The following is a 23,538-nucleotide window of genomic DNA, read 5'->3' on the forward strand; positions in this document are numbered from 1 at the left end:
ATGCACCGTTAATAAGATAATGGACGTTGAGACCAAAGTCATTTTTTCTTTTTATGTATTCTCGTCTGTATTAATATATGTATCTTGTATATACATGGTATAACATTTTACTTTTTATATGTCTAAAAATGTTTTGTTTTTAAAATAAAAAAAAAGAAAGAAAATATAACTGAGACCAGAATATACCACAAATTCAGACAAGAAATGCCAACTCTGAGGTAAAAGCTCTTACAATTCTGAAGGATAAACACTAACTGGACCGCAAAAAGAGAGAAAAGGAGCCAAAAAGGGAAAACCAACATACTGCATGAGTTTTCATCGCTCCTGTCTCCACAGTCATCATCATGGTCACAAATAAAGGCTCGGGGGATACAATCCCCATTGCTACACTGAAACTGAGTACTGGAGCATACACGGGCTGGAGGAAAAAAAAGAATAAAGGATGAACATGGCTTGGAAAATTCCAGATAGCATTAAGCTTACTATAACCAGGTGCATTGAGTGTGCTCTTGAATACTTACTGCAGTTAGTTTCATCAGAAGAATCCCTGCAATCCACTTTGCCATCACAGCGTTGACTTGAATTAAAACAGGCTCCGTTAGAACAAGTCAGCTGATCACAGGTTGGGTATTCTGCAAAGGGAAATATGTCTGGTTTTAATGTCTTAGAATACTGGTGTCAAACTTGCTGCGTCACGTTGCCGTCACGTGATGTTTCGCAATGTTTTTCCTATTTGCGGAGATGGGGTGGGCGTGGCCTGTGCATGATGCATCCGGCCCATGGGACACCAGTTTGACACCCCTGTCTTAGAAGGAATCTAACTATGGGAGTCTTTGTCTCCTATAAAATACAAACTTATCTCCTACAATACCAAGAGTAATTTTCGCAATTTCTTGGGGAAAGATTATTCTTCCAGATTTTTTTAGGTAGAAAAAGATGAGTGTCTACAGCAGCACAGGAAATCTAATTTTCACTGAGCAAATGAAATCACTGTAATCATTTTGCCATTATTTCCATTTTAAAATTGTTCCCTCAGAAGAGAAATAAATAATGCCTATATTGCTCTGCTTCAGAGGGCAAAGAAACTGCTGGAATGCACATTTAGCAGCAACAACATATTATTAATACATTTAGTGTACTAAAATTATGTTGAATATCAAACAGAATAGGTAAGGATAGTTAAAAAAAACCTCAAACACGTCATCAAAACCAACAATTCTTGCAATCAAAAACAGTATGATAGAAATGCTTGCTGAAAGAGACTGATTTTTTTTTTATTGACAACTAAGAGTAGGAAGAAATAAATCTCCTAATCTCCTAATTTATTTACTACAAAATTTATATCTCATCCACATTCATAAGTCTTTGGACAGTTTGCAATTTATATAAAAATAATGAAACCTAACTTCAACAGATTCTAAATATAAAAACTTCCAACAACTTTAAAATTCCAGTAAGATTCTAATTAAAAATAAGTTAAACATTAGAATGCATTAAGAATTCAACACTAAGCTCACCTAACAAAATACAGTTTAGATGCCAAACATCCAGTAGAACAGAAGCATTTTCACCATCTTTCTCAAAAGTAATATTCAGATCTTTGGTGGCAAGCATTCTCCAGGAAGCTACTAAGAAAGCCTTATTTTGGGCTCCTATCACCCCTTACTTCTGAAACATCTCCTTTTAATTTAAAAACATAAGATGAGCAGAGTCTGTTTGGAGAAGATGGCCCAAGAAAATAACCAGGGCCAAGCCATACAGGGATTTCCAAGTTAATCCCAATATTTTAGAAAACTACTGGTAAACAAATGCAGGACTGTACCTATAAAACAAGTTGCGTGACTGAAATGTCTTTCAAGTGCAAGCAATCTCCTATACCAGATAAAGTTGCTGGATAGTCTTCAAAGCAGCCCCAAATAGACCAGGTTGCAATCTTGAGGTAATGAGAGCAGGAGTAGCTATCTGCAGGGCCAAGACTGCAAGTTGTGTCAAGGTATAGAGATCAGTCCCATCTTAGAAAGGGCTAATAATTTTGTAAATTTTGTAATTTACATTATATTTATTTTCTTTTAAAATTTTCTGGACCTTGTTTAACCACCAAACATAATTTCCATTTCCCAAATTATTTATGTTCTAAGGGATCCTTAGTGGTTCTCATTTCAACCTTAAATTACAAATATTCTCCTTTATTAGTATTTATGTTATATATGCCTTTCTTTTCAAAGCAACTTTAGCAGCAGATTATATTAACAATGTACTAAAAATCATCTTCATCATAATAATGGAAAGGGGTCATTGTTTTTTATGGTTTGTATATTGGATTTTTATTTTTCTAAGATGCCCAGAGTCACTGAGAGTGAGTAGATAGAGAAGAACAACAAAGATGATTAGGGGACTAGAGGCTAAAACATATGAAGAACGGTTGCGAAAACTGAGTATGTCTAGTTTAATGAAAAGAAGGACTAGGGGAGACATGATAGCAGTGTTCCAGTATCTCAGGGGCTGCCACAAAGAAGAGGGAGTCAAGCTATTCTCCAAAGCACCTGAGGGCAGGACAAGAAACAATGGGTGGAAACTAATCAAGGAGAGAAGCAACATAGAACTAAAGAGAAATTGCCTGACAGTTAGAATGATTAATCAGTGGAACAACTTGCCTCCAGAAGTTGTGAATTCTCCAAAACTGGACATTTTTAAGAAGATGTTGGATAACCATTTGTCTGAAATGATGTAGGGTTTCCTACCTAAGCAGGGGGTTGGACTAGAAGACCTCCAAGGTCCCTTCCAACTCTGTTATTCTATTCTGTTCTATTCTAAATAAATAAACATTATATTTTGGTTCATAGCTCCTTAAACCTTTCTTCAAAGCATGGGAATATGTACTGATTATTACAGCTGGAAATGGCTCTTTGGCTTTCATGGTGGTTAATTATAACATAAACTGTATCACACTAGTCACATTTTTGGTGATTTCTACAAAGAACATATGATATGTTGCAAAATTCCAAGTAAAGCAGCTTTCTCAACTGAATCATTTCACAAGTCAATGGCAATCCGGAGCCATATTAAATTAATAAATCAATAAATATATGAACTGCCAAAGCTTTCCACCATCAAAAATATTCCCATATGGGGAAAAAAAATCCTTTGTATAGGGTGTGATAAAAGTGAGTAGTCAGAACCACAGTAGCATTTAGATGAATTTATTCAGATTACAGGCCCTCTATTACACTAGCATACTTCAAATATGCAGCCTCAATCAGTGCAATAACCCTAGTTTTCTGTCCTACAGTCACAGGCAGCCTTCTGTTGAAGATGATTGTCAACACCAATACTCTAATTAGTGGCTGTTGAAAGATATATAGCATTTTTTGGTCCAAAACAGAATATGTAATTCTGTAATAATCCCAAGATTGATGGACTCCTAGATTACTAAACAGAAACCAAGAATTAACCCTGGGTTTACCAAGTACTGTGCAAAACATTTATCATCTTAAAGGCCGCTTAGATGACTTGGAAGTAGATTTCAATTTGGACAAAACTTTGACACAATGGCTTCATATAGTTTGTGTCTTGTGTCTTGTTCCCCTGTGGCTTTTTTTCCCCCCTGTACTTTTGTTAAAATATTTGTTTGGGAAAAGGCTGCAAAACTCCAAAGCTAAAGGCTGCCGGGAATGGTAAGAGTCATAAATATAGCATTAAGAAACTCCTCTGCATTTACAACCGCTTAGCAAAACATGTGTCCTGCTCTGCTAAACCCAATTTGGGAACTTTTGAGAAAGGTGATAAATACCTTCCTGATTTCCAAGCCACACCCACCATGCCAGGCAACATATGACATTTATCATTACATTGAATCAATCTAAATCAGGGGTGTCAAACTTGCGTCATCGCGTCATCGTCATGTGACTTATCGTGACTTTTTTAAACCCTTCGCTAAACGGAACGTGGACGTGGCCAGTGCATGATGCATCCGGTCCACAGGTCGCGAGTTTGATACCCCTGAGCTACCTTTCTTTTACTAGAAACACATTTGAACTCTAATGCGATCTCATTCCAAAACAGATCAGGCAAGTGACTGACAGTCAGCTTTTTTAAATGTATTTTGTTCCCTATAACTCTACCTGGATGTCTTCCAGAATCATAGTTTGGCAAGGCTTAAACATGTAGCTTTAATTCAGTCATGTAGCCAAGAAACCTCTATTCTATCCTGTGTACAACTTAGATTAATGGTACTTTTTAACTTTCACTTTAGGGATCATAACTCCCCAATTAGTTAGGGCAATGAGTCACTATGAGTCTTGAGACTGTTGGGCTCAATGTGGACAAACTACTCGCTGGACAGTTCATCTATTTGATGGTCTGGGTTTTTTTTATTCCACTTAGCATTTCTCTTCTCAACTTTAGAACTCTGCTCATGCTCTTCTCTTGCTTTCTTTGCTTGGAACCATCTCATGTCTTACCCAACTAATTTATGAATCAGTTGATTTATGGATTCAGATGGTTTCACTTCCTGACTGAAGACCACATTATGGCTCACAAGCCAACTTTCATTTCTGACAAGCAATCCTTACTTATCTTTGCTGGAAATGAACCATCAGCGTGCATGAATATTAGTCATATCAGAGTTTTCAGGAATGCAAAGAGGCAGAAACTGATTGCTATAACGTTTATGCTTCTCTGTTTAACATTTCTATCCTACCCTACTTACACCTGTTAGATGCTAATAATTAAAGCTGGAAACCTTCAGTTACTATGTACTGGTTGACATGAAAGAATATGTTTGCTCATAGCTCTTTCTCTTATTAACTTTGTGCTTACTATACAAAAATATTTCCACCTACAAAGTAAGGCTACTATCATCAATTTACTGTCAAACTCTAAAATATATTGCAGAGGAGTTTTAAAATGAAATATTGCTGACCCTTTGTTTAATGGCTTATTTATTTGTTTTATGATGAAAAAGTTATATCTTTTTCCTCAGGATTTTCAGGGTCTTGGGTCAAGTGCAACCACCTGCATTCTCTCACTTTTGGGTAGATACTTCTCCTTGCCTGCATCCTCTAATTCTCCTGTCCTTCTCCATCTGCGTTATTTTCTTTGGAAGAAGCCCAAGGAATAAATAGTTTCAAGCTCCTTTATTCTATCCAAATTCTATTTTGCAGTGCATTCAAAGAGCTTAATTTCCCCAGGTGTTATTAAGTCTCTATTACCCCAAGTCTAATTATATTTGTCTGATTCTGAACCATCTGAACTATAGGTTTCTTTTGAGCTGTTTCTAGACAAACAGGATGTCTAGACAACCAAGGTGATTATCCCATTTTGAAATTGTGATTAAAAAGTCTGAACACTGTGCCTCATCTGGGCGTCTTCAGTACCTGTAGTGATGAAGACAAGAGGGCCTTGTATTCCCTTACTTTCCATCAGTTAACAAATCTCTTTCTCCTTCATCCATCTGTTCTGCAGCTCAAACGGGGCTGCTGTACAAAGGCCCTCTGATGTTTCCTGAACATCCTCCCTGCTTTTTGTTTTTCCTTCTTTGACAAATGGTTTTTCGCTGTCAATTTCTGTACTGGATCAGAAATCTAAAGTTTTACTTTTTTCACATTTCATTCCAACCCATAGTAACCAAAGATAGTCTAAATAGAATATCACTCTGTTTAATTTTAATTTCTGCCAGGCATACATGCATACAATAAATGATCATGATCATCTATCCAGCTCCCAAAGCCCAACCCAATATATTTTAATGTCCTAACCCTCACCTTTATGCTTATGTAATTTGGGGTTGTGGTCTGTTTTAACATCAGGAAAAAGAGAGAGAGAGATTCTCCTTAGCCTTAGCCCATTACAGAGCAACAGTACGGTTTATTAAACCTCAGAACAATGTAACTGTTATGAGCACATCCTCGGTAATCCATGAAAGAATCTGTGCTGAAATGTTGATAACAAGAAGAATATTGTGTTCATTTCTGTCCATCAACAAATTCTTAATCTTACAAATTGATTAACAAGCCAACGAGAGAAGGGTGAAACCAAATCTACTGCGAAAGATTTAAAAGCACTCACGGCAGCTTCTTTCATCTGTTCCGTCTGTGCAGTCGCTGACATGGTCACACCTGTAGCCACTTGGGATGCACTGTCCACTGGAACAGGTAAACTGCTGACTGGAGCATGTTCGCCCAGCTGCAAGAAACATTGTGCTTACAGTTTTTTTTATTTACACACACACACACATCCATGGCAGGGGTGTCAAACTCGATTTCATTGAGGCTGCATCAGGGTTTGACCTGGGGGGCAGGGGGCAAGGGGCATGGCCAGTTTGACATCACTCGTGTCGGGGGCACCTGTGGTAGCCTGAGCACTCTGCCAGCGAAAACAGGCTCCCAATCTCCGTTTTCGACTGCGACGGCCTCTTGCAACCCTCTGCCAGCGAAAATGGAGCTCAGGAGGGCCGAGCTCCATTTTCGTTGGCAGAGGCACTGTGGGCTGGTCCTTCGCTGTTTCCAGGGCAACCCCACGGGTCAGATCTAAGCACCCCATGGGCCAGACCCAGCCCGCGGGCCTTGATTTTGACACCCCTGTCCTATGGCTTCTCTGTTTCTGAAGATATGTTTATAAAATGTATAGTTTTCAAATGAACAGGAATCATCCTTATTTACATCTCTATCGTTACAAATGCTTCTCTGACTGTAAGCAGCTTACAGCATATTGCTGAATACAGTACAATAAATTAAAATTTATCAAAATTATGTAACAATACAATATCAATGTAATTACTGTATTGTCATAAATACAATATTCAGCCTAAAGAACTGTTTTCAACGATAATTGAATGAAAAAGCCGAAATGGATACATTTAAATGTAAACTTTTACACATTCCTAAATCAAGCTTTCATGTTATTTATGAACTATGTAGATATATTAATGTAACTCCTGTAAAGCTTAGCTAAGAAAGGGAAGGCATACAAAAGAGCAGATACATCATGCAAAATAAGGCCACTTTCAGTACAATTTCATATAATCACAGGGATAGTAGTAAGTGTGAAGATTGGTCACAAAGTTACTTTTTCAGCACGCTGTCATAACTTTGAACTATCGCTAAACAGGACAGTCATTAAGTGAGGACAGCCCAAACCAGGTCCAATCCACAACTTAACTGACTTATTCAGTATATTCAACTTTGTATAAGTATATAGGTAGGTTACTTTTACTGTTTCAGAATTTTAGGGTGCTCCCTATATTCTCATCATTTATTTTTCATGAACGAAGTCAAGATAATATGCAACTCACTGTGGCCATAATTTACCATGTATCGGAAAAATCTATCAGTGGAATGTTGCACTCACTGATGTGAAGAAGGAATTCTCCAATGAAGATGTAATCTTACAGCTATCTTTAACTGCCCTTTCTAGCCTGGTTTGTTTGTGCCTCTCAGCTATATGTTAAATGTTTGTGTTTAGATTATAAATTCTTTGAAGCTCTTATTATATTTGTGCAAGACTAGAGGCAACCAAATTTTAGTCCGTGAGAAATCCACATGCAGGAAAGACACAAGATTACCTGAGGAATCAAGATGTTCTGCTTGATATATATTCATTAATACATTGGATTGCTCGTCTACTTTGCCTGTATTATGTTTTTGAACTGTTACATTATACCAGATAGGAAATCCTTGCCTTCTAGATGCTAATAAACCACAGTATGGCCAATAGTGAGGTAAATAGATTCTCCTTCTAATTAAATACACACACACACACACACACACACACACACACACACTACATTGGATTTTTTTTCTTTGTTTTGTTAGTGACCAGAAGACAAGTAAAGGTTTTTTTGTAGATGTAAATCTTGGTTGACACACTAATGGTTACAGATGCACAACAAACAGGTGGAGAGAGGCAACATTATACATGTTGTGATGTTTAACTGAACAAACAATAATATTGAAGAATATATTCAAATATCCCAAGGTAATAAATCATGTGATTTCCTAACATTGATTCAAAACAGGTGAAAGACTTTACAATGAATCCATTTTACAATGGAATTGTGTTAATGTGCACAAAGGTCAGAAGTCAGTTGAAATTTGGATTTCAGAAATGTCACTGGATTTTGCCCTTTACTGCCTCCCCAATAGATAATATGTAACTACTAGCATTTATAGCTCCTATCGAAAAGGTAATGAGGACAAAAAAACATCTTTGGGATGGAACTACAATAAAAATCTTTGCATTATCCTGGGTCAATAGTTCAAAAAATTATCTGCACTACAACCGGGGAAACCATTTCCCAGAAAGTGAACAAAATATAGCCCAGATTAGCAAGACTAGAAAATACTGCAGAGCAAAGGGGAAAGGTGAACTTTATCATAACCAAAGTAGTCTATTTATAGCCTACTCAAATTCTAAAACTAAGGGGAACTCCAAATCCAATCCGGAATGTTTTCACTGTCTGAAACAAATCCGAAAGGTGAGGAAGTCTAATGTTTACAGAGTACTGCATACAAATCTCATATAATCTAGACCTCTGGGAAGTCCCAATTCCAGTAATGAATGCATATTGAGCTTGGAAATATACTCAAAATTTTACATTAAAAAATTAGGATGCTTGAAGAATTCAACATTGGAGAATTTCAGTAAGAACTGTACTAGACTACATCCATTGGGTCACAATGTAGTTATCATTCAGAATTTGCACTTCTCCAGCAGAATTCATAGCAGAAAAATATCAGAGTACAAATGTGTATTTCAGGGTAAAATATGTTTAGAAATGTGTAGCTGGAATAAAAACATGTGGTAAATAAATATGCTTAAATTTAAATCCCCTTAAGCACATTCTTTCTTACAGATTTTAAAACTGCAGTTTTAGCTGAAAAAGAAATGGGACAGAAAAATTTAAAAGTAAAAAAAAAATGTAAAAAAAAGTTTTTAAAAAAGTTTTCAGAATGTAAACAGACTGATCTATCCTAATGCAAACAAAGTGAACCTCAACTTTATTTACCCCAACGATCAGAATTCACAATATTCAACTGAATTACTGGGGCATCCTTCTGAGGTCGGTAAAATGAGGACCCAGATTGCTGGGCGGGGGGCAATATGCTGACTGTGAAGTGGTATATAAGTCCAAGTGCTATTGCTATTGCTATTCAAAGACCCATTATTAGATGGCAATTGTGCAATAAATCTAAAGATAAAGGAATTCAAATCAGAAAAGAAAGGATGCACTTAAGAAGGACCCATTAGAAGTAACCTTATATCAGTGGTGGGATTCAGCCAGTTCGCACCACTTCGGGAGAACCAGTTGTTAACTTTCTGAGCAGTTTGGCAAACTGGTTGTTGGAAGAAAACATTAGGGTAGAGAACCGGTTGTTAAATTACTTGAATCCCACCACTGCCTTATATCAATTCAACCCATTGGTCCATGAATTTTAGAACAACTATTCTGAATGGAAACAGTTTTCTTCCATTTTATAAAATAAACTTTTCCAATTCTGTTCTGGAAATGCCAGGGATTGAATTAGACTAATTCCAAGCAAAACATGTGCCATTCCAGTAATCTATGGGACTCATTACTAGGTCATAACTTACGACATTGCTGATGTTCATCGGAGCCATCGTCACAGTCTTCTTCATCATCACAAACCCATGCCTGAGGAATGCATTCTCCATCACTGTGACACTGAAACTGGTTTCCTTCACAGCTTGGATGTGCTAAAATGGACAAGCAAATTGTATTTGAAGGTTCTGGTTTAGATGTTAGATGAATAAAGGACTCGGCCTGTAGTCATACAAAATGGTTTTTGAACATTAAAACTCTAATCTAATGAATTCTAATAGTAACTCTAGAAATGTAATACTAGGCACCTTGCCACATGATCAAAAAATCAGCAAGTTAGGAACGTCAGACAGCTGGGTACAAAGGTCTTGCTGAGCCATAATTGGTTTGTTTTTTTGCCTCAGTGCCATGTTTAAACCTAGCTATTGTGACTAATTCAGCAAATGAACAATATGTGATCCCAGCCAGTAACATATGTCACTACCAGATAAAGAACAGTCCTGCTGGACTCGACCTAAAGTCTAAAAGTTTATGTGCAGTTTCCAACCAAATATTTTACTTGTCTATCCACCTCTCCAACACCACCACACAGACATAAACACAAACATTCCCATATCGTACTCTTCAGTATCTTGGTTGTTGTTTAATCAGTATGCTTCATAGCCATTAAAAGATCTGTTTATCATGAAGGCATCTCAACCTTCCTAATACCCAGCTATGTTTTAATCACCTTTCCCTAACTTAGTGTCCAGAACGTTTCATCTCTATGAAATTTCCTGGCCATACTGGCAATGGATGAGGAAAATGATTCTTAATGCTGATGTTTGGAAAAGACCAAATGCATTAAGTAAGCTTAATTCCACTTACGACAGCCGGCTTCATCCGTGTCATCTGAACAGTCTCTTGCTCCATCACATCTCCAGTCCTCAGGAATGCAGCGCCCATTTCCACAACGAAATTGGCCTTGTTCACATCCTGGAATCAAGCCATAAAATGCATTCTGTTATTTTATTTTGTTAAGTGTGAAATGGATAATATTAGTACCAACATTCTATATTGTTTTCTCATCACAAATGGGCAAATTCTTATATCAGTAGGTCAATGAAACTGAAGAAAATATAACTGTTAAGTCACATTTGAATCGGTACAGAACACATAAACCTCTACACAAAATACTGTCTATCTATTCAGAATTCTGAAGTGTGACCCAGAGGGTTAAAGAGAAAAGAAAACATCATGATAAAGCAAACACTCAACTGTTTGACCTATTCACAAAAACGATTTATTAATTTACTGTATATGTATCTGTGTTCTGCCTTCTGATGCCCTTGTCAATATATAATAAATAGGTTAGGACTTTAATTAACCTAAGAATAAAACAGAAAGCTTTCTGTTTCTAGAATCTTCTGTAACCATCTATAGAAATTGCATGGAACTCTGTTTAGTGTTGAATATGATTCGGCTGTTTTGGCCTTAAAGCGATTTGTAGATTGGGTAAGTGAATTAACTATTTTAGCTTCAGAGAAGTGACCAATTTGAAAGTATGTTTGCTACTGGTATGCTGATTGCAGCTATAATTTAATGTGATATGCAAACAATGACATGTTGGTTGTGGTTTTATGGTTTGTTTTGATCTGGGTTTATATATCTCATACATAGAGATCAAATAAGAGGAGCTTTAAAAAGTGAAGAGATAATTAAACAACAAATACTTCACTCCTTTACAGGAATAATCATTGTTTTTGTGAGTATGGTGAAAAGGTCTTGGTTAAATCACTCTATAACTTCAGAATTCCCCTTTCCAATGACCATATAAAATAGATAGTAAGGGGCATACAAAAATTCATTCTGGTTCACTCGACCCATATATTCCTAACTGGCCTGTCTTATTGACAAGTATACAAATTAGGAATTGGGTTCACTAATGTATTGTCCAAACCCAGTGTCCCAATTAGTTGAAAAGTGCTTTCCAAACCTGACTGATCTCAAAAAGTTAAACAGGATTAGACTGAGCTAGTATTTGGATAGTAACCAACAGGAAGCCCAAGGGGATAGGTTAGGTTAGGATAGGTTACAATGAGAAGTAAAATGAAGCATAACCAAATCCCAGAAGACAATGGCAAGCTACTTCTGTATTGTTAAGAAAGTCACATGGACATGCCCATAAAGTCATCAAGAGTTGAGCCTGAATTAAGACTTTATTTAGAAGCAAGAATCTAGAGTTCTTAAATTAAAGCCAAGATTTAAGACAACCCCCCCCCAGCTCATTAACTTTTTAAGACTGCAACCATTCAGGACCTCAGTTAAAAATGACGTTAAGGGAATCCTCTCTCATTTGCTAAGTTATTTACATTAAAGGGAGGAGTTGTGTTGTACGGCTCTTACTATGCAAATTTCTCCACTTTTGTTTTACAGGAGAATTATAAGAATCTGTCCTTTTGTTGATTATCAATTACTAACTTCATATCATTCATGCAAGTAGAACTGAAGCAACCTGACAGCATGTTTTAAAATGTTTGATTCATCTGACATGAAAATTATCATTATTATGGTTCGTTGCACAGTCAGCCAGATGTTCAGACTGGATTTGTCATTTTTTTCTCTACTTATAGAGTCTTTTCCAAGGACCTAGAATAGGCCATTTGATGGTATTACAGATGTCATTATTACTATGACTATGATTATTACTGTTTTATCTTTTTTAATGTTAATTGGTTTTAATCAGTGGTGAAATCTAAAATTTGTTACTACCGGTTCTGTGGGCATGGCTTGGTGGGGGTAATGTGACTGGGTGGGCATGGCCATTTTTTTTTAAACTTTTTTCTACAACCTCTTCGGCGAAGAGGTTGTAAAAAAAATGCTTTCAAAAGGCTCTGACTATCCCAGCTGAGTTGCCTGAGTTCTTTTAAAAGAAAAAAAGCTTCTGCTGATTAGGCAACTCAGCTTGGATCGTCAGAGGCATTTAAAAGAAAAAAAAGCCTCTGCCGATCAGGCAACTCAGCTTGGATCGTCAGAGGCATTTAAAAGAAAAAAGCCTCTGCCGATCAGGCAACTCAGCTTGGATCGTCAGAGGCTTTTAAAAAAAAAAAGCCTCTGCCAATCAGGCAACTCAGCTTGGATCATCAGAGGCATTTAAAAGAAAAAAGCCTCTGCCAATCTGGCAACTCAGCTTGGATTTTAAAAGCCTTTGACAATCCCAGCTGAGCTGTGCTATCATCAGAGGCTTTTTTTTTACTTTTAAAAGCACTTTTTCGGCCAAAGAGGTTGTAGAAAAAATGCTTTTAAATTTTTTTTTTAAAAAGCCTCTGATGATTGCGTGGCTCAGCTGAGCATGGGGGGTGCAGGGATTTTTGCTACCGATTCTCCGAACCACCCGCCTCCATCGCTACCGGATCGGGTGATCCGGTCCGAACTGGGAGCATTTCACCCCTGATTTTAATGTATGAAAAACCACCCAAGATCATTTTCAGATGAGATGGGCAATACATAAATTATAAAATAAATAAATATAAATTAAAATTCCATCCTCAGCAATAGAAACACAGAAAATAATATAGGTGAAAAATTTAATAAAATGACAGCAATTTCATAAAGAGATTTATTAGGTGACTTTGATTGATGCATTAACTTTTTTCCCACTCCAAGAACTGTAGGGGGCATGCATCTTTATATGAATAACTCTTACAGTATGCCAAGACCTTCAGATAAAATTTGGGTAATGGGATAAATATTAAATACATTCAACTAAGCTATTTTTCAGGTAGCCTCAGAATCTACAAAGATTGGAAGCACACACTCAAAAGAGGATAAAGTTTCTGCATTTATCAAATTAATACTTTACAATTCCAATCTCAGAAATTAATTACCAGATTGCATTTTACCTATCTTAACTAAACAAGCAACATGATTAGAGGCAAGAGACTGTTACTAACTCCTCAATCACACAAAAGGATGGGCAGAAACAACAGGTCGGCTGAGCCTGAGTGGAAAAGCAGCAACTCATAAACACAATTCAATGATATCCTCCCTTGGGATATTCTGTAGCCAAACCGCTTTATGCAAGAAATGTTCAGACCTGATTGTCTGGTAGTGACACCCTGATTTATAATGTATCCTGCAAATGGTCAGATAGTTCAGTTGGATAAATGGTGGTACAGAGTGGTACAGGAGCATGTTCACCTAAATACCTTAGAAACTAATGCACAAGGATGGTTGGTGGGGCAGATCTGGGACTGGTGGGGCAGGGCTCTTATCAAGCACCTTAAAAAGCACAACAGCCTCCCTTGAAACATGCCCGGAAGGAATGCACAAACACAAGCTGGAATTTGCAGCCCTTTGACTGAATTCTCTTTTATATTTGAAAACCAGATTCTTGGGTTATTTAAGGAGCAATAACTCTATGAGCGTAATGTTCATTCATTACCTTAATGGCAATCCTTAAGCATGCATAGGAATAACTGATGCACTTTGGTATATTATATGCTATACAGTTCTGCTTAAGTACATTCCTATGATTTGATATAGATATAGTGAAAAAAATAGCACACGTACACCAGTCTTAGCAGACCAGTACTTCTCTTCATTTTAACACTAAAAATGATCCATCTTTCTATAAGTCATATCCTGAGTACTGTATCAATGCCTACAATACTTCAGAAAATCTATTATAATTTATTGAATTGTGCATTGGTCATACTCTCAAAAGTATTTTATACAAAAGAAAAAATAGCCCAATACTTTCCACTCACAAAGGGGAGGAAAAAAATAAAGCTGGAAAAGATCTTTTTGAATGCTAAACAAAGACCAACTAATACTTCTCTTGGAAAAGCTATCAGTGGAACATGGGAATTTTCAGTTATTTGGATAGTCAAAACCTGTTCCAGAGAATTTAGAGAACTCCCTATCCTAAAGTGATTTAGGGGAGCCCAAGGGTTGGAAAGTCCTTCTGTGCTTATGCAACACTAGGTATTGCTCAATCAATTGAAGGATATTGTTGTAAAAGGGATTAGAAGTAGGGAAGTTGTGCATTTCCCCAACGTCCTTCATCATTGACCAGGAGTATGGGAATTGCTGGAAAAAACCTCTGGAAGGTCACAATGAGCCCTAAGTCCGTTTATATTTCAACTATAAATAAGAGCACCCACCTGAACCTAAACATGTGTAATATACTGTACAGACGCTCCCTAGGATTGCTGTAATGATACAGGACTGAACATATGCAGATCTATATTGTATATTGTACATACATAATACATTCAAAAATGAACCTTACAAAGGGATATTTCTCTTTGTCAAAATCAGACTTTTGTCAAAATGCAAGAGATCTGACTATCTACCTAAATCTCAAGGGAGGAACAGAAAACAAACTATTTCCCCATAATCACAAGATATATAATAATATAGAGTTCATATCAAAAAGCAAGCAGATAGGTTAACAAATATTAGAGAGTCGCAGAAATGGTTTATACATATATAGCCAACCTTTCTAAATGAGCAAGCTCCCCTGAATTTCTGAGAGTATATTGAAACTTCCTGATACTTAGGTCTTAAGAATAAGCATAAGAAGAGGGGAATATGTATAACATAATAACAGAAGTCAAGGAATAGTGTTTCTTAAGCTGTATAAAATTGCTAAAAAGTTCATTGCAGTTTGTTAACTGATTTTTCCCCCATATTTTTAGAGTGCAGCTACTTAAATAGCCAAATAAAAATGCTGTATCTGCAATTAGAAGAAGAACCAAAGTTGGTAAAAGGATGCAAAGATCCCCTAGAGCAGTGGTTCTCAACCTTCCTAATGCTGTGACCCTTTAATACAGTTTCTCATGTTGTGGTGACCCCCAACAATAAAATTATTCCTAAAACCATTGAAAATATTTGTTTTCCGATGGTCTTAGGCGACCCCTCTGAAAGGGTCATTCGACCCCCAAAGGGGTCCCGACCCACAGGTTGAGAACCACTGCCCTAGAGCAATCCCCCAAAAGAAACATTGTGTGCTATATTTTTAACTGACCTACATGGATCGTAAAGCATGCTAAAGGAGAAATGGTCTTATTTTCTTACATTGTAATAGAAATTATTAGCTTTACAACTGAGGCTCCATTCACAAAATCACATCATAGTCCTATACTTCTCATCATCACAGGCATCTAGCAACCATTAAAGCTGTAGAAAAAGTTTTGTTTTTCAGATTTATTTTGTTCTCCAGGGGAGTGTAACAGAATGGACAGGAGGCCAAATCTTTACTGTTTAAAAGGTATTCTCAACTTCACTCCAAGGTTATATACACTGCTCAAAAAAATAAAGGGAACACAAGCAGAAGACATCCGAGATCTGAATGAATGAAATAGCCTTATTAAATACTTTGTTCGTTACAGACAGTAGTTTTGTGTTCCCTTTAGTTGTTTGAGCAGTGTATAAACTACTGTATGTAAAGAACAAAGTATTTAATAAGGCTATTTCATTCATTCAGATCTTGGATGTCTTCTGCTTGTGTTCCCTTTATTTTTTTGAGCAGTATATTACGATTATTTATCTCTCTCTTTTCAGAATAAAATTTTCATTAGACTTTTTTTTTCTAGTTTATATTCTCTATCTTCAGCCTTTGTAATGGGGCAGGCTATAAAACTAAGTAAATAGATCTATCCAATCCAAGGCTTTGGTCTAATATTTGTTCTCATCTAGACTGTGAAATGGAATGCCAACTTAGGCAAATCCACTTGGTATGTGAACCTCCTTCCCCACCCTTGTTGATTATCAGAGCCATTTGTAGGAGTCTGGGGGCGAGGGGGGTGTTTTTCACAATATTTTTGCTTGCTTGGATCATTCCACTGGGGATTTTAATTAATGTGGTATGGGTCCTCGAGGGCCTGTTGCCTTTTTCTTCCCTTTGATCTTCTTGACCTCATGCTGAAGGAAGTATTAAGTATTACCTTTTTGTTTTAGCTACATTTAAGTAGCAATCCAATGCATTGTTCAGGCCTTTTAAAACCCAGATAATTCTAGGAGCCCTTCAAAGAACAGCAGGACGAATTGCTGGCTTGCCATAGCAAATGGAGCAAATGAACAACGTTAGCATTCAAAAGAAAACTGGGCTCAGTGGAAGACTGATTACTACTCGTATTATTTTACAGGAAATGTTTCATTTTTAGTCAGCTCTTTTTTTTAAAGATGGCAAGGAAGTCCTACAATCAGCTGAAGAGAGCCAAGAAATGGCATACTAATGGTATACTAGTGCAAATTCTGATTTATTTTGACAGGTACTGATAAATCTCAGTGGTTCCTTCATGAAAACAATTGTGTGAGCAGGGTTCCTGGAGGAAACTACTGGTAAGTTTTAAATGAACAATACAGCACTATTAAAGGCGATATATTTTTACTTAGATGGGTTTAAAAATAAGCAATGTTGTACTGGAGAAGAAAATGCAGGCATCTTTCAAAAAAAAGATGGAAGGCTTCCTTTTCAGGGCTCTCAAATTTGGGTTGCAAAAAACTGGACAACCTCTAGATGGCAGCGAAGAGATGTTTTCTCAGTTTTTGTGCTTCAATATTTGAACAATATAAGCTCTGTTCACATGTTTGCCTCAGTGTTTGAGCACTTGGAATCATATACTATAAAGACCTGCTCACCATTTTTCTTCTTTTCCCTCACTGTCACTTGTTCCATCAGGTCATTATATAAAATCGATAACTCTGTCTTGCAGTCGCATTCACGACAAACCATTTTTATACCAAATTCTACAATGTGAAGCAGTTTAAAATATGTGGCACACAGTGGCAAGCAGCAGAAAGGTAACAACGTTCTAAAAATAATTGTTAAATAAAGGAACATTTTTCCAGATGTAAAATAGTGACCCTTTCAACGAAGAATGGAACCCCAAAGGTACCAAAAGCAATTCATTTATATTTTTATGGGTTTGCCTGACTCACACCATATTTTTATGAAGATCTATCTTTTTATAACCAAGGGCATCCATAGAAATGGTCATTGGCTTCAAAATGGCAAGCAGAGCTGGGCAATCAAACCCTTGCTTCTTTTTACTTGTCTGTGCAATATTTGTGTTGCATTAATAAAAGGGGGTGGGGCTTTGATGTCCCAGTTGTGCCTGCCATTTTGAATGACCATTTCTATGGATGCGCCAGTTATTCCATCATAATCTACGGAGATTTCAAGGTTTAAACACTCTGCAATTGAACTCTCTCCTCCAAAAATACACTCTATTATTTTTCCAAGAACCATAGCCATCTATTGACTCTCTAATCTGCTGGGGCCCAGCACCAAAGATCACTCATTCCAAGGTTTTTTGTTCTAGTTATAGTACCTACAGTACTACACCCCTACAATCTAAGGCAACATCTCTTAAATTCCCTTATTTTAAATATCTTAAATAACTTAAATTGCCCAATGACTGTAAGTTCAAATAACTCTTCTTCAGTTAAGTGTTACTACTTTTAGAAACTATGTTGGTTGCGATTTAAATTTAGGATAAAATGGTCACTCTCTATATTAAACAGAATAAATGTGCAATTTTACAAAATAGCAATACTCTACCCAATAATGTACCCATGAATCTTACTTCTTCTGGAAAAAATATGTTGGAAGAAAAGCTAAATCATTCTTTCCTAGGGCATATTTCAAGGCTATTATTAAGCCAAGGTATAGAAAAGATTGATGCAATAAGGCAGCCTTATCCAATGCCTGGGGCTTTCCAGCCCTACTGAACTCTTTCATCCTTCCAGCCAACCAGAAGTAATGAATTGTGATCCAATGCATTTCAAGAACACAAGAAATAGAGAAGAGTGCAATAAAGAATGGAGCATTAGGAATAATTGTTTAACCTGGGAAAACTTCATCAATCCATCAGTGTTCTCTGGAAACAAAGCAAGCAACATAGAATGCAAAGCTAGAAAATTTTCTTTCTCTCTGGATTGTTTTGCCTACTGACAGGGTGGATTTGATTTAAATCGAGTTGATTTAAATCATAATTTAAATCATGATTTAAATCACTAGTAAAAAGGCTTGATTTAAATCAACTCGATTTAAATCATAATTTTTAAAGAGCAACTGTCATCTCTGCTACTCCTTTGACCCACTGTTGACTCACCGATAGTCCCAGTGTTGCAGAATATACAGCCTCATGCTATATAACTAAGCTCCATTTCATGCTGAATAAACTAAATTATTTATGTATCTTAAATAGAAAACTATCTTACGATAGATTTTTACCCCAAAAGTTTTTTATTAAAATAAATTCGATAAAAATCAAAAAAATCCGATTTAAATCAAAAAAATCTGATTTTTTTTATTTTTTTTTAAAAAAATCATTGATTTTTATCCACCCTGCCTACTGAAGTAAACACACTAGTCTTTGGATTATTAGGAGGGAGAGGAGAGGAAGGGAGGGGAGGGGAGGGGAGGGGAGGGAGGAAGATTAATAGCTAAGAAATGTTATTTACAACATTGCAAAATATGCAATAACCCCATATTTATTTTTATATAAAGCTATGATTTAAAGCCACGGATATAAAGAGACATGGCTGTTTAGAATTCTTACTTACTATTCACAATATTACAGTGAATTATCATATTAATAGAACTATATCTCGTTGTGAGGTTCAGTGTACATGGTTTTCTTATATTTCTGCTTTTCCAAGTTTATGTAACTTGGATCTTCTATATTACCTATTGTTAAGACAGCAATAGGTAACTTTTTTGCAATCTGGAGGCCATTTTTAAAAAATCTATTTTCAATTTACATGTCAGCATAGAAATGTGTCCACATCATCAGATTAGTCAAACTATTTAGTGGACAAGGGAGGCAATGTCTAGGGATGGAAATGATTCGTTTTGCCTTGGAGGAAGTTGAATGCATCCATTTCCACCAATCAATCAATCAAAATTTCTTTAGGTCCATGATGAAACACAATAAATGACTAGCATACAATACGATGGCTATAAAAAGAAATTTTAAAAATTGCAGGAAATCCTAAAGCAATTAAGTGCTAATGGTTAATACTATGAAAGAGGAACCAGACAGCTTCTAACAGCTATAACTATTGATAAGAATTTTGCAATCTTCTTAAAGGTTACTAAAGAGTGGTCATTCAGGAGAAGAGTAACAGCCTCCTGGTCTCAATGGCGATTAGAGCTATTAACAATTGGAAGTAATAAGTTTGATCACCATTTGAGTGTGTACAATGGACATTTTAGTAGCATTTGTGAGACAGGTTCTACTTCTGAATCTGAAAAGAAAGAAGTTTGGCTTTCATCTGGAGGTTTATACAGTATATCTACCAGTGGGTGCCCTGATATGATTTTATTTTTTTATTTATATCCCACTTTATTATTTTTTATAAACAACTCAAGGCAGCAAACGTATCTCATACTTCTTTCTCCTCCTATTTTCCCCACAACACCAACCTTGTGAGGTGAGTTGGGCTGAGCGAGACTAGTCCAAAATCACCCATCTGGCTTTTGTGGCTAAGGTGGGACTAGAATTTAAGAGTCTCCCAGTTTCTAGCCTTAACTATGATACCAAACTTGGGTCCCATTAGGGCCATTAAGTAGTCTTCTATGCAGAACATATAAGCTATTAAACAATATACAGAACATTTTGGAGGAAGGAGGATTAATTGTTATAAAAAAGATGAGAGACTTTGTCATTTTGAATACCAAGATCCCAAACCCAGTTTAGTTTTAGTTTGGCCAGAGTTTTAGCAAGCCCCAAACCCAGTAGTGTTGAGGGGCAAAACCACAATATGCCGAATCAACATTGATTTGTCTTCTTAGGTTGGAAGACAACGTATCCAGCAAGATGATATGAACTAAGGAAGTTCCACAATAGACTTGTCTAGTCAGCTCTAAGATGACAAAGTTTGAATCAGGCCTCAAGGAAAATGCAGCTTAATTCTAGCCACCATATTGGAACACTTGAAGTTGAATAAGAAACTCATAGTAAGATTTTCAAGCATTTTGATTACATTGTTTCTAAAATAGGAGATGTAGGAGATGACCAAGTTGAGCCCAACACTGGGGTCAAAATGTATCATTAGTTTGAAGTGTCTGCACCCCTATAAAAGGCTTAAGTCCAACCCCCTTGATGTCCGTTGACAAATATGGCACCAATTCACCTTGACCATTAATAGTTCATATTCTTCTTTGCAGGTAGTATGAAATAAACTTGTAGTACTTTTGAACTGTATCCTGGCTACCGACTTCTTGCACCTGACAGAGCCTCCTTATTAATTCATAACTGATCACCATATAGCATCAAACCAAAACCTCTGGCTTTAAATAGTTTAAATGCTGCTGGATTATAATTGTTACCAATTGACTTGCAAATTTAAGAATTACAAGGGGTGTTTTGGGGATGCTTTTACTAGGAATTCTTTTTTTTTTTTTGAGGAGACCAGAAAATAGAAGATTGAAAATAAAGACCTAGATATTCAAAATAATTTATCTGTTCAGTGATTTGCCATTGATCATCCATCTAGTTGAGGGCTTAAATTGTTTCCTAGAGAGTCCCAGTATTTTTGTTTTGGAGTAGAGCCACTCCTTGTTTAGTGACTGTTATGACAGTATTTTTTTTAAAAAAAACTTCATTTTATGACCAACATACATGTTTACAACCAAATTTCATGTGCTTAAGAATAAAACAATAATTAACAATAAAAGCTTTCAGTACAAAACTGGTAAAGATCTGGTCAGTTTCAGGCAGCAGGACAAGCTGGCTAGATGATTCTAATCAACTAGGGTCATTAAGCTTAAGTTGTTAACTTGCCATTAATACTTTTTAAGGAAGTGCTGTGGAGAAAAGCAGCTCAGGAAGAGATACTGTAGCTTGTTTAAGCAATCTCCCAGCCCTGTGAAGGGACAAAAATGGGGGAAATGAGGTAGGTACAAAACACTATGGAGAGAATTTTACAATCAATTATCTTTGCAGATTCTCTCAGTTATATGTTTGCCTAGCAACCATTTCACTTCCATTTTAAGGAATGGGTTGCAGTAGCTAAACAAGGAGAGAGTGTAACCTATTTCAGGGGGTTCTCTGAAGCAGTAAAGAGATGGAGTTTGAAGCCATTTTTAGATACCTACTTGGGTTATAGACAGTATAGGCTGCATTGTTACATAAAAGAGATTACAGAAAAGGAGGTGGGCAACAAAGGGACGATGGAACATCTCCTATATAAATTAAATAATAATGGGCTGGGGATGCAACTTTGCATTTTTTGGCTAGTAAAATGGATTCAATTAAATCACCAAGGATATTACCCTTGACTTGACTGGTGGTGCTGTGATGTAACACAGTTATTACTTCTCCCTACAAAGTGGCTAGAGCAAAGGAGCTGTTCCTCTTGGTCTTTAGCAGGTACAGTTTGGGTTCACCAATCAGGAGTCAAGGTCAAGAGCCTCATGAACTACAGCTCTTTTTATGGATCTTCAGTATTGTTTAGCCTTGCATCACTACGTATTTTTGAGACATTTTGATATGATGGTTGTAGGATACACAATACAAAATCCCAGTAGGTGATAATAAACTGTTGTATCCTTTTAGTATTACAGCAGTTTGAAATGATTCAAGCTCCTTCTCCATGATTTTATTTTGAAGGTTAATACTAATAGTCTAAACTGAAAACCTGAACTCTACCTGTCCCAAAGGTACTTTTTTCAAGAGGCAACTAGATTTTCTGGTTTTTCTTTCAAGAAGCTTCTCAACCAAGAAGCTTCTTCAGCTCTGGAAGCTTCTTGGATGAGAAGCGAAACATGTTCAAAGAAAAACCAGAAAGTCCAGTTGCCTCTTGAAAAAAGCACCTTTGGGACAACATTGACCTCGATGATTGAGAATCTCCATAGACATTGGACTCTACCTGCTTCAAGGTAAACATGTTTTAAATTGTAAATATAAAAAACTATGTGCGTGCAATATTACAATCCAATTTATCACAGACCCAAAATCTTCAAACTCCATATTTGCAAAAGTCATTCTGAATGTTGGTTATACTCTGTATATGAGCTGGAAATTATCTAATCACACCTTCACTGAACAATAATGATAGGATTTTTTTAGAGGCCCATACTTTTTCCATCAAACAGGTCAGCCACTAAGACCAACCTACTCTCATACTGACTTTATCAATCACTTACTGGTGCCATATATATTCCTCCAGAAGATAAGCTAAGTGACAAGATCTTCCCTTATCTTTTTAATAGTTCTTCAGATGTTTTTCCTCCCACTCTCCACCTTAATTGCAAAGCAGCATTCTGTAAAAGGATCTGCAGACCTTCATTGTCTTTTTTCTGTGCAGCTGCAGAGGAGGAGATTTGAGATAACCAATAATGCTAAAATAGAAAGGTAGCCCTTAAAACAGAGATTATTATAGAACTACTTCTATAATAATACAGTTTGGAGGTTGTTTTTAAATGGTGAACAATCATTTAAAGTTACCTTGGTATCATATTTGCGGATCAGCATTCAATAAATGAAATTTATTCATTTTATTCATTTCCTGTGATGTGCTCCAAGATTGTGCAAAGAAAATTTACAAATACAAATACCACATTTTCCCATTCTACACACCGATTCACTCATTTTGTACTTGATTGAGCTTTTGCAACAGGAAGGATAAAACGAATAAAAATTTACACACTATTTTTTGAGAACTTGATTCTCCTTTCTTTCCAGCCCTCAAATGTTTACTATTTTAATTCAACAATGAATTTTCTACAATTGTCAAAACAGGTGGAAAATTCATGTCATACTTCATAATCAGGTTTTCATTCTCTATACTCATTCAAAATATTTCTAAGCCCCCACTCAAATTCTTGTATAGTACACAACAGGCAAACTGATGCATCTTTTATTTTACTGACTGTATTCTGTAATAAAAATAAATGCTACATACCCAAACAATATATAGACTGAAAGGCTGAAGTTCACAAAGACTGGCAGAAATAGATTTACTGTAATAGCATTGCTGAAATC

At 36.4% G+C, this 23,538-nt stretch overlaps 1 protein-coding gene across 2 annotated transcripts in view; it reads right to left on the reverse strand.

The window, feature by feature from the left end:
- LRP2 (LDL receptor related protein 2) overlaps positions 1 to 23,538 on the reverse strand; it is a 144,895-nt gene that overhangs the window by 107,841 nt on the left and 13,516 nt on the right. For both annotated transcript variants that reach the window (XM_034426960.3, XM_034426953.3), the window contains exons 2-6: positions 10,427 to 10,534; positions 9,592 to 9,714; positions 6,067 to 6,183; positions 522 to 632; positions 305 to 418 (exon numbers count right to left, since the gene is read on the reverse strand). In XM_034426960.3, coding sequence (XP_034282851.2) covers positions 305 to 418; positions 522 to 632; positions 6,067 to 6,183; positions 9,592 to 9,714; positions 10,427 to 10,534 — 573 coding nt within the window. The remainder of the gene's footprint in view (positions 1 to 304; positions 419 to 521; positions 633 to 6,066; positions 6,184 to 9,591; positions 9,715 to 10,426; positions 10,535 to 23,538) is intronic.

This window comes from Pantherophis guttatus, chromosome 1, assembly GCF_059756535.1.
Source record: "Pantherophis guttatus breed Tessera chromosome 1, ASM5975653v1, whole genome shotgun sequence".
In the NCBI taxonomy this organism is placed as follows: Eukaryota; Metazoa; Chordata; class Lepidosauria; order Squamata; family Colubridae; genus Pantherophis; species Pantherophis guttatus.